The sequence below is a fragment of the Nuphar pumila genome, chromosome 4 (genome assembly GCF_984573655.1).
Source record: "Nuphar pumila chromosome 4, dmNupPumi1.hap1.1, whole genome shotgun sequence".
NCBI classification, from domain to species: Eukaryota; Viridiplantae; Streptophyta; class Magnoliopsida; order Nymphaeales; family Nymphaeaceae; genus Nuphar; species Nuphar pumila.
Window position 1 is genome coordinate 3,126,043 of NC_143252.1, and position 14,282 is coordinate 3,140,324.

At 41.4% G+C, this 14,282-nt stretch overlaps 1 protein-coding gene and 1 pseudogene across 1 annotated transcript; one reads left to right on the forward strand and one right to left on the reverse strand.

Annotated features, from left to right (window-relative positions):
* Window positions 1-1,007: 1,007 nt before the first annotated feature.
* On the reverse strand, window positions 1,008-4,734 carry LOC149839072 (putative receptor-like protein kinase At2g42960). Its single transcript, XM_090003925.1, has 6 exons — window positions 4,432-4,734; window positions 2,705-2,760; window positions 1,871-2,066; window positions 1,686-1,792; window positions 1,338-1,456; window positions 1,008-1,237 (listed from the first exon to the last, which is right to left on the reverse strand). The coding sequence occupies exons 1-6, from the start codon at window positions 4,732-4,734 to the stop codon at window positions 1,008-1,010; spliced, it is 1,011 nt and encodes a 336-aa protein (XP_089860051.1).
* A 4,153-nt stretch (window positions 4,735-8,887) lies between these two features.
* On the forward strand, window positions 8,888-13,881 carry LOC149839073 (putative pectinesterase/pectinesterase inhibitor 45 pseudogene; annotated as a pseudogene).
* The last annotated feature ends 401 nt before the right edge of the window (window positions 13,882-14,282 follow it).

The following is a 14,282-nucleotide window of genomic DNA, read 5'->3' on the forward strand; positions in this document are numbered from 1 at the left end:
ACTGACTGCATCACTGCAGTAACTACTTGCTTTTGTAATAAAATCTTAGAATCTAGCATCTGAAAATAATGGTCTACCATCAGCAATCTCTTTCATGCACATTACATGTGACAGACAAGGGAAATGAAACAGGAAACTTGAACTGTCACAAATCAGTATCAACTTGATTTGTAACAATCTAGCATATGAAAAAACAAGGCTGAAAGTTGGTACACATTTTATGGGCATAGCAAGTTATGGACATAAAACAAATAAAAAGAAAAAAAAAATTGAATAAAACATGAAGTAACAAAACTTATGCAAACAATGTTACACAATACCTCCAGAAATTCATCAATCAATCTTCTCAAGAATCTCACTTTATGCACAACTGATGGATCATAAGCACTCCCTTCTCTCTTTGCCTTTATGGCTTCTTTTCTAGTCATCTTTTTCCATTTACCAACTAGGTGGGGATGGAGGCAAAGTTCCATCTTGACACAAAGGAAAACAAAATTCATTTCTTCATTAAAATTGCAAACAACGAAATGTCAAAGAAATTTTATGTAAAACAAGAAAGTCTCCACCTTGAATCGGCCAACAAAAAGGTTGTGCCACAACTGCAAGCTAACTAACTTCAGGACAATTTTACAAACCACTTCATCCTCCAAACTCTAAAAGAGAAACTTGAAACACCAATTAGTCATATTGAAAATTTCATATGTAAAACAAATTTTTTTATCAAAGAGGAAAGCAATTGAAGAAACAGAGAGGCCTCTCAAAAACTAGTTATCTGATTTCTTAATAATTTTAAAAACTGAGCACTCAAACCTTACTAATTGGGTTCATCTCTGCAGTGTCTACAACCATCCCTCTAAATACTTTTGGCAGCATCAAATCCATACTTCATGAACATCTGGTGCACAATCGCCATCAGCCAATTGTGCACCCTATACCCCTATCTAACAGGCAATGTGCTCCATCACCCATCACACAGATTGTGGCCAACTTTATGAAAGAAAAAAAGTTCAACATAAACAACAAGTATAAAGCAAGTATGTAGGCTGCAAGAAATCAAATTTGTACCCAAATGTTCCCATCACTCTTGTAGTTATATGGCTCTTTCCTGATCCCAGGAGTTTAGCTAGTCCAAAATCAGAAACCTTCGCATTGAAATCTTCATTGATCATGATATTGCTTGATTTTATGTCTCTATGAACAACTTTTGGTTCATTAGCTTCATGTAAATATGCAAGCCTGCAGAAATTGGATCAATAATTTTATGATATGATTAAGCTATTAATCACATAATCTGTGCTCCTCATGCCAAAAGGAAAAAGTGGTCATCAAATTATTAGCAAAGGATACAAGCAGGATTTTGCTAATTGTGTCTTCAGAAATAGACTTACGCTTTGGCGGTGCACCATGAAGCCACTGCTCTAGGTTCCCATTGTTAACATATTCATACACCAACATTCTGTACTTCAATCCAGAAGAAAATAGATAAAAAAAGAAATTTGGAGAAGAAAAAATTATGATTCATATGAAAGTCTCATTGTAAGAACAAAATTTTATTATCAAAATCTTTATATTTTCTGTCTGTTGTTAATTGAAATATGATTTCAAGATTAAGTAGATCTACCGTGCAAAAATTAGAACAAGAGAACTTTACATTCTATAGATAAGCAGAGAAGAAAATGCTTTACCTATGAGTTCCCTCCACACAGTAACCTAATAGACGTACAAGATTTTTGTGACGCACATGACCAATAGCCTCCACCTCTACTCTAAATTCCTTCTCTGCCTGTTCCCTGTAATATTTTAATTGGAGTCAGATAGTAACATAAACATAAGTCAGGAATGATGGTGGTCAACTTTATTGAAGTTATATGTTGTTAAGGAGCTTCTTCACAGCTACAGATGTCCCATTGATCAACTGTCCTTTATACACAACCCCATATCCACCCTCACCAAGCACGTTATCCCCTGAGAATCGATTAGTTGCCAACTCTAAATCCCTTAAAGTAAACCAATGCCCCCAACCAAGATGTGATACCTCAGGAAAACCTGTTGATGGTGAAGCTGTCCTGAAACCATATGATGAAGATGGATTATGGACATGCCCCGAATTTCCATCATCACCCTACTGCGAACTGCCAGCTCTCTCTAGCTGATATACTGAGCTGTATTGACTGAGATTATCAGCTTCACTTGATCTGCTCATGCTTAAATGCACTAACATCTTCTCAGAATCTTTTGTACTTGATTGATCATGTAAACCAAAGGCAAGACCATCATGATCAGGGTAATCTGAGCGCAGATTATCAAGGGTCCTTTTTTATTTTCTTTGAGAAGCCAACCACATCGCCAAGATGGATAGAACCAATGCTATGAATATCCCAACTGAGATACAGATCACGACCCATAATTTAAGAGCAAACACCAATGTCTTTCTCGATAGTGATTCACTCAGGGAGGATGACATCTTTTATACTACTAAAAAACAAAATTGCAAACAGTAATTAGCATCAACTACATACTCCAAATTCTTACATTCTTGAGAAACTTAGACTATCTTAGGTTGTCCTATAAGAAAGTGAAATTGTTCAATATTCTAGTAAGTTAGAAGCACATTAATGTTGATGTAAAATATGAAGCTACCGTATCCACCAAACTACCACACAGCATGAAAACCTCCCACTATGCAATAGAACTTTTCCTGAACCTAAACACCACCATCACCAACAATGGGCCTGCCTGTAAAGGGCTGAACTTGCACACCTACATATACTTCATAATCCAAGAGAACAACTAATATACAATCTTTAAAAAAACGCTTTCGCTTAACACACATCGTGGAATCTCTCATCGAGAGACGCAGCGCGGTAGATCATTTGCTCCTTTTCCAAATGGTTGCATCGTTTAGACATAGAAGATGTCAGCAAATACAACACTTTCAGGAAGCCCATGGCAATTCTTCATCATATACATCATCAATACATGATATTAAAAAAATTCTGGATTCTCGGAACCATCAACATACTTTTTATCCCCACCCAAACAAAAAGATCCACAAACCATCATATTCAATACATCTCTATGCCAACCCTTAACATTGTAAATGATTCGGATTTCGTTCACGGTTCCCCAGAATCATTTGACTCCATTCTTCATCCCCACTAGAGCCGTTGGACTAAGAACACATTTGAGCACCGATCACACTGCCACCAAAAAAATTACGCAAGAACTTGGCAACGATAAGAATCAACAAAAAGGACTCGTAGATATCACACTGAGGATCAATTTCACTTCCTCGTAGAAAAACACCAAATGTGCAAAAACAAAAACACAAAAAAAAGAAAAAGGAAAAAACAATCAGAGCAAACTCAAAATCCGGAGCAAAAGAGTCATACCTCTGATGCTCTAGGCCACTGTAAAACGAACCCATTTGAAACCCTCCCAATCAACAGCAACAAAGAAATAAAGATTTCTTCTTTTTCCTCTTATTCTTCTTCTTGTACATGTATTTAAGGAAGGAAATGAGCAACACCCACAAAATTTTGTGGCCATTAAAACCCAAAACCCCTAAGAATAGGTGAAGGGATTAAGGAAAGTGGTGGTTATGGCGATAGCACCCGGCTCCGGATGGGGAGAGGCAGTGGTGGTTATGGCGATAGCACCTGGCTCCGGATGGGAAAGGGGAGGATTTGGGGGTAATCAAAGAGAGGGGGAACTTCGCGCCCATTTTTTATAAAAAATTGGGGACAGAATGTTTTCGGCGCTAATCCGTCGTTAATTAGCGGTGTATTTTTTCCGTGGCTAATTCTGTCACTAATTTCAATTCTAACGATGAATAGTTTTTTCTAGCTAATCCGTCTCAAATTTGTGACGAAAATAATCTGACACAAATTTTCATCGCTAATTAACGTTTTTTCTTGTAGTGATACTATTGGATTCAGGCTCAACTCAAGTCTTATTGGTTTCATGCTTAGTTTGTAAAACTCATAGACTCTTATTTAAAGGAGGCAATTTGACTCCTATATTGAATCTCAATCAATAAAGAAGAAGGCTTAGTGAGATTGTGGACATATGCAATTCTTGCCTAACTACCACTACAAGAAAATCGTGGATTAGCAATGGACGATATTCATCGCTAATTCGCCGTTAATCCATCGCTAAACTGTTTAGCGATGGATTGACAACGAATTAGCGATGAATATCGTTCATTGCAAATTTTTGCTCGCTAATTAGCACCAAAATTATATGTTGTTACTTTCGTCGTTAATTTGCGATAGATTAGCGACAGACAGTATTCGTCGCTAAATTTAAAAAAAAAATTGCTTCCTGTCTGGCGGTATTCTGGCAGCAATAAACCGGACTTGTACCGCACCCGACAAGCATTGCAAAGGGACTGCCCATCCTTCGATATTTGCAATGTCGTCCTCAGTGAACCGGTGCGCTCTTCGGCATCGCCGTCCTACGTGAATCGGCGTCACGCTCTTCGGCATCATCGTCCTCCAACAACCGGATGCTCTGCCTCATCGCCGTCCTCTGTGCACCAGTGTGCTCTTCGGCGTCGCCGTCCTCCAGCAACCGAATGCTCTGCCTCATCGTCGTCCTTTGTGAACCGGCACGCTCTTCAGCGGCGTCGTTGTCCAGCAACCGGATGGTCTGCCTTGTCGCCGTCCTCTGTGAATTGATGCGTTCTCCGACATTGTCGTCCTCCAGCAACCGGCCGCTTTGCCTCGTCGCCATCCTCCGTGAACCGGCGCGCTCTCCGGCATCGCCGTGCTCCAGCAACCGTCTGCTTTGCCTCGTCGCCGTCCTTCGATATCATTCCTTCGGAAGTCGGTTTAAATCACTAGGTTGGTTTAAATTTTGAACTGAGAGAGAGGGAAAATTTTGCGCTCTTGATGGGCGGTTTAAATAAAAAATTAACGACGGATTTAGCAAGGAAATTTTTTGCTCACTAATTCGTTGCTAATTAGCGACGAATTAGCGAGGAAAAAAATCTCTCGCTAAATCTGTCGCTAATTTGTTTTTCTTCTATTGACAAGTAGCGATGAAAAATTGGAGTCGCATCGCTAAGTAGCGACGGATTAACAATAACATTTTTGCATCGCTAATCTGTCGCTACTTAGCGACAGATTCAAGATGAAAGTTTTTTCTAGTTAATCTGTCATAAATTTGTGATGAAAAAAATCTGTCGTAAATTTTCGTCGCTAATTAACAATTTTTTTGTAGTGTACGTAAAATCTTTGTTTTTCATGTGTGGCCGTTTTCTTTTTCGTGTTTGTTTTTGTGATCTATATGTAGTCATTAGCTAACAATTACAGAGTCAAATACCTTTTTCAAAATGTAGCTTTATGAATCTATCAAATTTGTATTTTTAACCTCAAAAGTAACCATATGTTTTAAAAAATACTACTTTTTAAGAGTATTTTAATAATTTTAATAAGATTGAATTCATTTAATGTTAAACCCAACTAATTTAATGTTAGACATCCCGTTGGGTTATAATTAACAAGGCTGGAGCCTGGCCCATTAATAAAAGAGTCACCTCATTTTTGGGATGGGTCACCCTCAAAACTCGATGGAAAAAGGTGAAATGCACCCAGGTCAGTTGTCTTATTGCCCACCCCAGACCTGGACCATGTTGCGGTCACAATGGTATAAGCTTACTAGTTACTAGGCTTAGGCAGGTTCAGCCCTAGGTGGATTAAAACCGATCCTAATTTAACCGCCCAGCTAGATTCTCAAAAGAGAAAAAAAAACAATAAAAAAGAAAAAACCACATTATCGTTTGTGCTTAGTATTTCTATTCCTTTATTTGCATTAGAGAATCTCAGTGGCATTTTTTAATTAAAAGAAGTATACGGTGACAAAATTCTGAGTCCAAATAGGGTGCAATCACATAGCACACAATTTGTGATTTGTGCAATCATATTGCACCTGATCTTTTCACCAAAATTCTGCTAGTCAAGAGGGATTCAAACCAAAATTCTGTTAGTCAAGATAGATTCAAATTTTGTTTGTTTCCTTTTTTTTTATTTCCCTTAAAAAAGAAACATGGTAAAAAGGCAATATAAACATGTGATTGTTTACTTAATGCGGTGTTATGGCTTGAGAACTAATACCCATGTACGTGCATCCCTTGCTGCGAGGCGAAAGCTAAGTGGGATCTAGTGGGTCATGGTCACCTGGGGATTTTACACCAACAAGTTTGCGAGTGAATGGAAGTGGTTTCCGCCTGTTATCTAAAAACCAGGGCACATAGATAAAAGAGTTTAGTTGCTACTAGCGGTTAAAAGACAAAGTCCAGCCTGATATGGCTTGAGAACTAATATTTCCATTTACCAAATAGGTCTAAACGGTTACGAGCCAGGATCAGGTGCCATCACATGGCACACTTTGAAGTGTGCTGCCTTCATCTTTGGCTGACGGTCTCAGTTGTGGGCCCAAAAGCAGATGGAGGGCAGTTAGGTTTGGAGAAAAGTGTGCCATGTGATGGCACCTGATCCTGGCTCGATTAAGTTGGCCTCAACATTTAGAGTTCCGATTGGGTGCAATCCCATGGCACAAAATTTGTGCATTAATTAAGGACCTCATTGACCTCCATCAAGCCTTGAGCCCCACAACTGACAGGCCCTGTTCGCAAGATGGAGGGTGATATCAGGTGCTTAAAGCACAAATATTTGTACCATTATATTGCACCTGATCTTTTCGCCAACATTTATTCTCCTAATCCGATCAAACCCAGAAACGGCCTAACTCAATAGACCGGATGGGCTGTGCTGGCAGTAGGGGTGTCAACGGGTCAAACCTTCATTAGACCCAGGTGTGTCCAGACTTGGATCTAAATCTGAGGTATTGGTACCTGGTGTGGACCTGACTGAATGGGTCAGAGCTGGGTCTGCTATGAAATTTTATAAACCATACCTAGCTCCATACGCTAATCAGACACTGAGTCCAAACCAAATAGTTAATTGGACATCTTTCTTTATTACCAAATCCAGATTCTACTAGATTTTGGTATAAGTCAGGGTTAGGGATGCAAATGATTCGGATCCAGTACAGTTAAATACATGGGAAATCGGATTGGAATTGAATCCAGAACAGCCAAAACATGCAAAACACCCATCCTGGATCCGACCCATTTGCACTATTCAGGGTCGGCTCATACGAGAGCTGTTGGCACCCCAAACTGCCACAATATGTAAGCCTGTTTATGAGTCGGATTTGCATAGTGCCCCACTCAGCATTAATATCCGGCTAAGGGCATAAAGATGCCCAAAAGGATTCTATCCTCTGATGTCAGAGGATCTACGTTGATGCTAGCCAGATGCACCTGGACAGCTAAGATTAGTCTACGTCCAGGTAAGAAAGTTGACTAATCTTAGACATTTTTGTGACGGCTAGGATTGAATGTAGGATGGATCCGGTTTGTCACCAAAGGGGACTCCGACTTGTCTGGTAGGATTAGCCAGTGCACGTTACCATGCGTTGGGACATTGCAGGTTCAAAACCCAATGGTATAGTTGTATAACGGGTAGGAGTCTGACTAACCCCAGATGGACTATCAAATAAAAAGAAAATAAAGAACATCTATAGGTACCATCTGTTTATGTTGTTAACAATTGTGACTATTTTGAGCTTGCACCAAGGTAACATGTTGGCTCAACTTCGTATAACTGTTGCAATCACCAAAGGACGAGTGAGGATATACAAGAGGCTACTTCGGGTTTTTACATTTTTGAAGTAGGAAAACTAGAAATTTAACTTATTGTGAAATCAGACAGAATCCCTAAGATTAAGGCCAAATGGGCAGAAGCTTTCATAGAGTATGTAGTGGAAATTTTAAAGTGATCAAATGCTTAGAACTGCGTTTTGGGTTGTAATATAGTCTGTTCTATAATGTATTGTCACTATTTTTCTTTTTCTTTTTTTCGATGACATCACCGAAGTGAGGAAAACCCCGGGTGGGGGGCCCACGACCACCGTGCCTTACGTAGTCCACCTATGAACTAATTTTCATCTAATAGAATTTTATGATGCATCAAAAAGAAACAAGTTCAAAATTAAACCTTTCATTTTGTGTTCTTGGGTGATTCCTCCCCAAGAACCATTGAGTATCAGTAGGAAGGTTTGGTACCACACTTCGAGCTTTTGAACACTAATCCAATATGAAAAGGGGCAGAACCATAAATTTTATATGGGAGGGCCCGGCAAAACACACACATATTTATCTATATATATATACACACGAAAATGAGTCCATGCTGAACCACATGCTAAATGGGTTTTTGAGCTTCTCCAATGCTTTTTATGCAGTTTCGGCCCTATAAATGTGTTGAGCATGGTCAATTTACTAAAAATACACACCTGGATCACGTGTTTTTAATGATAAAAATGATGTTTGAAGCCTAAAAATTTATAACGATTTTGGATTATTGATTTTTCAAACTTTTATAAAAAACTATATATATATATATATATATATATATAGAGAGAGAGAGAGAGAGAGAGAGAGAGATTACGTGCCTGCCGGCCAAAGATCAAAGTTAAGCCACCCAGTTTGGGACTCAATTCTGCATGGCTCTCCTCACTCCTCGGCCTACAACCAACACGTCCACCACCTGTCTATAACGCCCTCTCTCCTTTTAAGCATATCGTGTAGGCGCTAAAAAAAATGGAAGGAGACGTGCCTCTCTCTTTCTCTCCTTCAGGGCTACAACAGCATCACCCTCTTTGGGTGAGAAGAGAAGAGGCAAAGGAGGAGAGGAGATAAAAAATAAAATTCACGAGCACCACCAAGAAAAAGAAACACTCCAAGGTGTTTTTTTTTTCTTGTCGCCCAGCTACGTAACCAATTGTCGAAGGGCACAAGTAACACCAGAGGAACGCAAAAATGGCCTCATCTAATGGTTACGGCCACATAAACGATAGAGGGTACACTGAGAGCAGGAGAGGTGGTGCCGGCAAGAAGATCGGTTTGGCCGCCTTCTTCATCATTGTCGTCGTCGCGGTTGTTGCTGTCGTCGCCGTGACAGTCACCAGGACGAAGAATAACGGGAGTAGCCAGGATGCGAGTGACAATATGAGCCCCAGCATGCGGGTTAGGTTACTTGATGCTTCTTAACTTCTCAAGAAACTCGCTTCGTGAGCACGAAACCATGCATTTATTTCTTGTTTTATAATCTTTACAGGAAGCTTGTTTCCCTAATATAAATCGAGCTTGTTCTTTGATTATTTAAAAAATACAAATTTTACTTGAAAATAATTGTTTTTTTCTTTTTAAAGTAGTTTTTATATAAAACCTACATATGACAAGTACTTTTTCAATGAAAAGCTTAAAGATGTACTCTAAAACAATTGATTTTTCTTTTCGTTTTTATGTAACATCATACTTGATTCGATTATTGCTTCTTACTCATTTCCTCATCTTATGCTTTTTCTAAAACCTTCATGCTTCGAGCATTAAGGCATTTTTGGGAAGGAAAAAAAGGAAAAGAAAACATTTGCTTCTTTTTTGAAGAAAAAATGTTTTATATATATGTATGCAAGAATTACATCAGCAGTCAATGTTGCTAAAGAGGGGAAACAAACGTATCTAGCCACTTGAACCTCATCCTGAAAAACAGTTCATGACGGGCAACCTTTGTGACACTGAGCGGGTTCTGTTGTGTGTTCTCATGAATATGTCCATTCTGTTGGAGCCAGTTTAGGCACCATAAGATAAGGACTATCCTAAGATCATGGGCCATAGGCCAATGAGAGTCGGTTATGCCCCCAAAGAGATCTGAAAGATGCTTTTGTGAAGGTGCACTCCCAAAATAAGTGTGGCATCGTTTCCTCATTGCCCTGACATAGGGTGCATCTACTTTGCACGTTAAACCCCTGCCTCGTGAGCAGCTTGTTGTGAAGAATTAGACAGGTGGTGATGGATCCACAGATTGGGTAGGCCAGGTCCCAAAGTGCTTTGATTGGCAGCCATTGCACTGTGGCTGGTTCCAACATGAGGTAAGAAGAGCTGATGCTAAACAGGCCGTCCGATGATTGGTTTCAGCTAGGGGCATCAAGTGTAATAGTGAGAATGAATGGGGCTAAGTTCTTTATTAGACTCATCCATTGATCGAAGACAAGTGGTGATGGGTTTCACCGAAGTTGAATCTCCCACCCAAAGACTCGATTTTAGTTAGAGATGATTTTACTCTCTTTACCTTTAGCAACCCAATAAAGGGCTGGATAAAAGTCTTTGACGCAACCCTCTTTCATCCAAGCTTCCCCACTGCTGCCCCCATGAGAGTGCAGGCCGTGTCTTAGTCCCAATGTGGCTGATCATCCGAATCCTTCAAGAATCTAGTATTGGAGCCATCTCTGATAGTGATGTGAATTGCTTCAAGGAACTCGATTAACATTTTCACCCATCCCTTCCATATGACAGACCCTGCTACCCATTTTGACTCCCTCAAACCAGCCTCAAGGCCATCCAAACAAGCTATATTTTTGCTTTAAAACCGTCACCCACGGTTTGTCTTGAGTGATGACCAGCCATAGCCATTTCATGAGCAAGGACATCGTCCACCACCCCGCTTCACCAATGCCCAAACCTCCCTCTTCCTTGCTACATTTCCCATGAAACTGAGTGCATTCTAACCTTTTGATTTTTCTTAGACCAAAATGAACGTTTGAAATGCATTATTTATCCTCTTCTTTGTCCTGCACGAAATTTTTAAAAAAAATTGTAGGAAATACAAAAGGAAGGATCGGAGGACATGCTTGACTAAGCTGATTCTTCTTGCAATAGCAAGGTTGAACCCAACCCACTTGTTCATTTTTGCTAATACTTTCTCCTCAACTTCCTTCTAAAACCGATTTCTTGTGACTAGAACGTGAAGCAGGGGTCCAAGATATTTAAGGGGAAAGCTACCAAGTATGGTGGAAGCAAAGGATGTCGTTTGACCATCAACATTGAATCCCACAAAATTTGATTTTTAGCCATTAATGGATAGGCCAGATAGTTTAAAAAAAATTTGTAGCAACACCCACAAATTGACGATGTTGTCCTCATTAGCTTGGCAAAAAATGAAGATGTCGTCCGCGAAGAGGATGCGAGAAAAGTTTTGGAATCTTGGTAGGTCCACATTATGAAACAAGCCACTGGAGATTGCCGAATGAATCATGCAAAAGAGGGTTTCTATGACAATGAGAAAAAGCAAGGGTGAGAGGGGGTCCCGTTGCCGAAGCCTTCTATGAAGGTTAAAGAATGTACCTCACATACCGTTGAAGCTAATCATCATGGAAGAAATTCTCACTCCTTGATCTAGTTGCACCATTTCTCCCCAAAGTGCATTTTCTCTATGCATGCAAACAATAAATCCCACTTCACCGTATCAAATGCCTTAGTGAGGTCCAGTTTGAGCAAGAATGCCTTTGTTCGTGTAGACAACTTCTTGCGCAAGTGTGAATCCCTCGAGTAGCTTCCAACCCTTGATGAAAATCTATTGGTGCTTGGAAATGAGCTTAGGCATCACATGTTCGCATGGCGAACGCTTTGGAGATAACCTTGTAACATAACCTCCAAAAGCCTTGGGGAGGGTAGGCTGGGTAGCATTCAGATGAAATTCTTGAAGTAGCAGCGTTAAATCATTTTTTGCTTGACTCAAAAATTGCACGAAACACTTGCTTCTCGCTTCATAATTTATACTACAGCATTATTTTTTGGCAACCATGCACTTTCTTACTCTGGTAACTGTCTGCAGGTGATCAACAGCATCTGCTCCCCAACCGACTACAAGGATACTTGCATCTCCTTCCTCTCCAACTCCGTGAATGAGACGACGAAGCCGAAGGACATCGTGAAGGCAGCGATCAAGGTGACCATCGACGAGGTGGTGAAGGGCTTCAACATCTCCTCCAAACTGGCCGCCGGCAAGGATTCCGATCACATGACGCAACAGGCCCTCGAGAACTGCAAGGAGCTGTTGCAGTATGCCGTGGACGAGCTGCAAGACACATTCTCAGATGTGTCGGAGAAGGACATGAAGGACCTTCCCGGCCGGTCGGACGACCTCAAGAACTGGCTGAGTGCGGTCATCTCCTACCAGGACACCTGCCTTGACGGGTTCAGCAACACCAGCTTGAAGGCCACCATGAAGGACGAGCTCCACAACGCCACGAGGCTCAGCAGCAATGCCCTCGCGATCCTCACAGAGATCTCATCCATCCTGTCCAACTTTCAAATCCCGTTCAAGGCCCGACGGCTCCTCTCCGAGGAGGAGCAGTACCAAAAGCTGAAGGAGGAAGGGTTTCCTGAGTGGTTTCCGGCCAGCGACCGAAAGCTGCTGACAAGGCATGCCGACGGCGCCAGGCCCACCCCCAACGCAGTGGTGGCCAAGGACGGGAGCGGGCAGTTCACGACCATCACCGCCGCACTCAACGCCATGCCCAAGACCTACGTAGGCAGGTACGTCATCTACGTGAAGGCTGGGATCTATGATGAGCAGGTCACCGTCGACCAGAAGAAGGAGAACGTGTACATGTATGGTGATGGTGCCAGGAAGACCATCGTCACCGGCAGACGGAACTTCGTTGATGGCACCCAGACCTTCAAGACTGCATCCTTCAGTGAGCCCCTCACTCTCTCTCTATGCGTGCACACACCAATAGTGTATATTGGATTTTGGCTTGGGCCCACCGGTGCACACCCCGGTACACCTCTGGGTGTGCACCGGTTGTCTCATCCCTTCTGCTAGCGAACTCTCCAGGTCGGGCTTTCGGTGTTGTTAGTTGAAAGTCTTAGGGCTGGTAATTACAAGGTAAAAAAAGGGTGTTCAAGCTCGGCGTTTTTGTGGTGAGCCAAGTTGAGCTCGAGCTCATGGTATAAACACACCAAGCTCGAGCTACCAATACATTGTTACAAGGCTGAAACCAATAGAATCGAACTTTAAAGTTTAAACCCACTGACCCAAGCTCGAACTGGCTCATTTAGGAAATAAATACATTGTTTCGAAGCTGTATGCAATAGGTTTTTAGCTATAGCCTTATTGCTTACAAGCTAAACACTTTTTTTTTTTAATAAAAAGAGAAGTATTTATTAATAAAAACAGAAAAAAAGAAGAACCCAATGCATGAGGAGACATTAGGTTCGATATAGAGCGGCAATTCTCAGCATCTGATAATTCCATCTTCTAATTCTAAACAGTTGCTATCGGAAATGGATTCATTGCACACTCGATGGGGTTCCGGAACACTGCCGGAGCGATCAAGCACCAAGCCGTCGCCCTCCGAGTCCAATCAGACAGGGCAGCCTTCTTCAACTGCCGCATGGATGGCTACCAAGACACACTATATGCACAAGCACACAGGCAGTTCTACAGGAACTGCGTCGTCTCCGGAACCATAGACTTCATCTTTGGTAATGCAGCTGTTGTCTTACAGAACTGCTTGATCATAGTAAGAAGGCCACTGGACAACCAATTTAACACAGTAACAGCTCACGGAAGGATTGATAAGAGGCAGACCACAGGCATTGTGATCCACAACTGCAGGATTGTCCCTGATGCGCAGCTCTATCCCTTGAGGTTCAAGCTCCTTAGCTACTTGGGCAGGCCATGGAAGGAGTACTCAAGGACTGTGGTGATGGAATCCACCATTGGTGACTTGATTCAACCTGCTGGCTGGATGGCTTGGGATGGTAACTTTGCTCTCAATACCTTGTTCTATGCTGAGTACAACAACAGGGGACCAGGTGCTAGAACCACTGGGAGGGTCACCTGGCGTGGGTTCAAGGTGATCACTGACAGGAGGGAGGCCTTTCAATACACAGTGAATGCCTTCATTCAAGGCCAGGAATGGATTGGTGCAACAGGTGCACCTTTCATAGCCGGGCTGTTGCACTGAGACTTGGCGTGAAAGAAGCAATTTGTGCAGCTTTTAGCATTGTGGTGTTTTTCTTCGCCTGTGTTTGTATGTGTCTGTGATATGAGACCGTGGAAGAAAAAAAAAAGGAATAGAGAAGAAGCATTTCAATGTCAATCAACATTTGTTTTAATAATAACCCCCCAAGCGTGCACTTTTTGAGCAATGGATGAAATCTATTACATTAATTTACTTTAGTTAATGCTTTATGATTGGACTATGGTTGCCTTAGTACCTTAGATTAGATACACTACAAGGATGAGGGTCAACAGTGGCGACTCTTTTAAGGCAACAAAAAAACTCGCCACAATGGCCAGAGTTTTGTCCCTGCTAATTGATAGGCAATAGCGGTGATATAAATATCACACCATTATTAATCTACT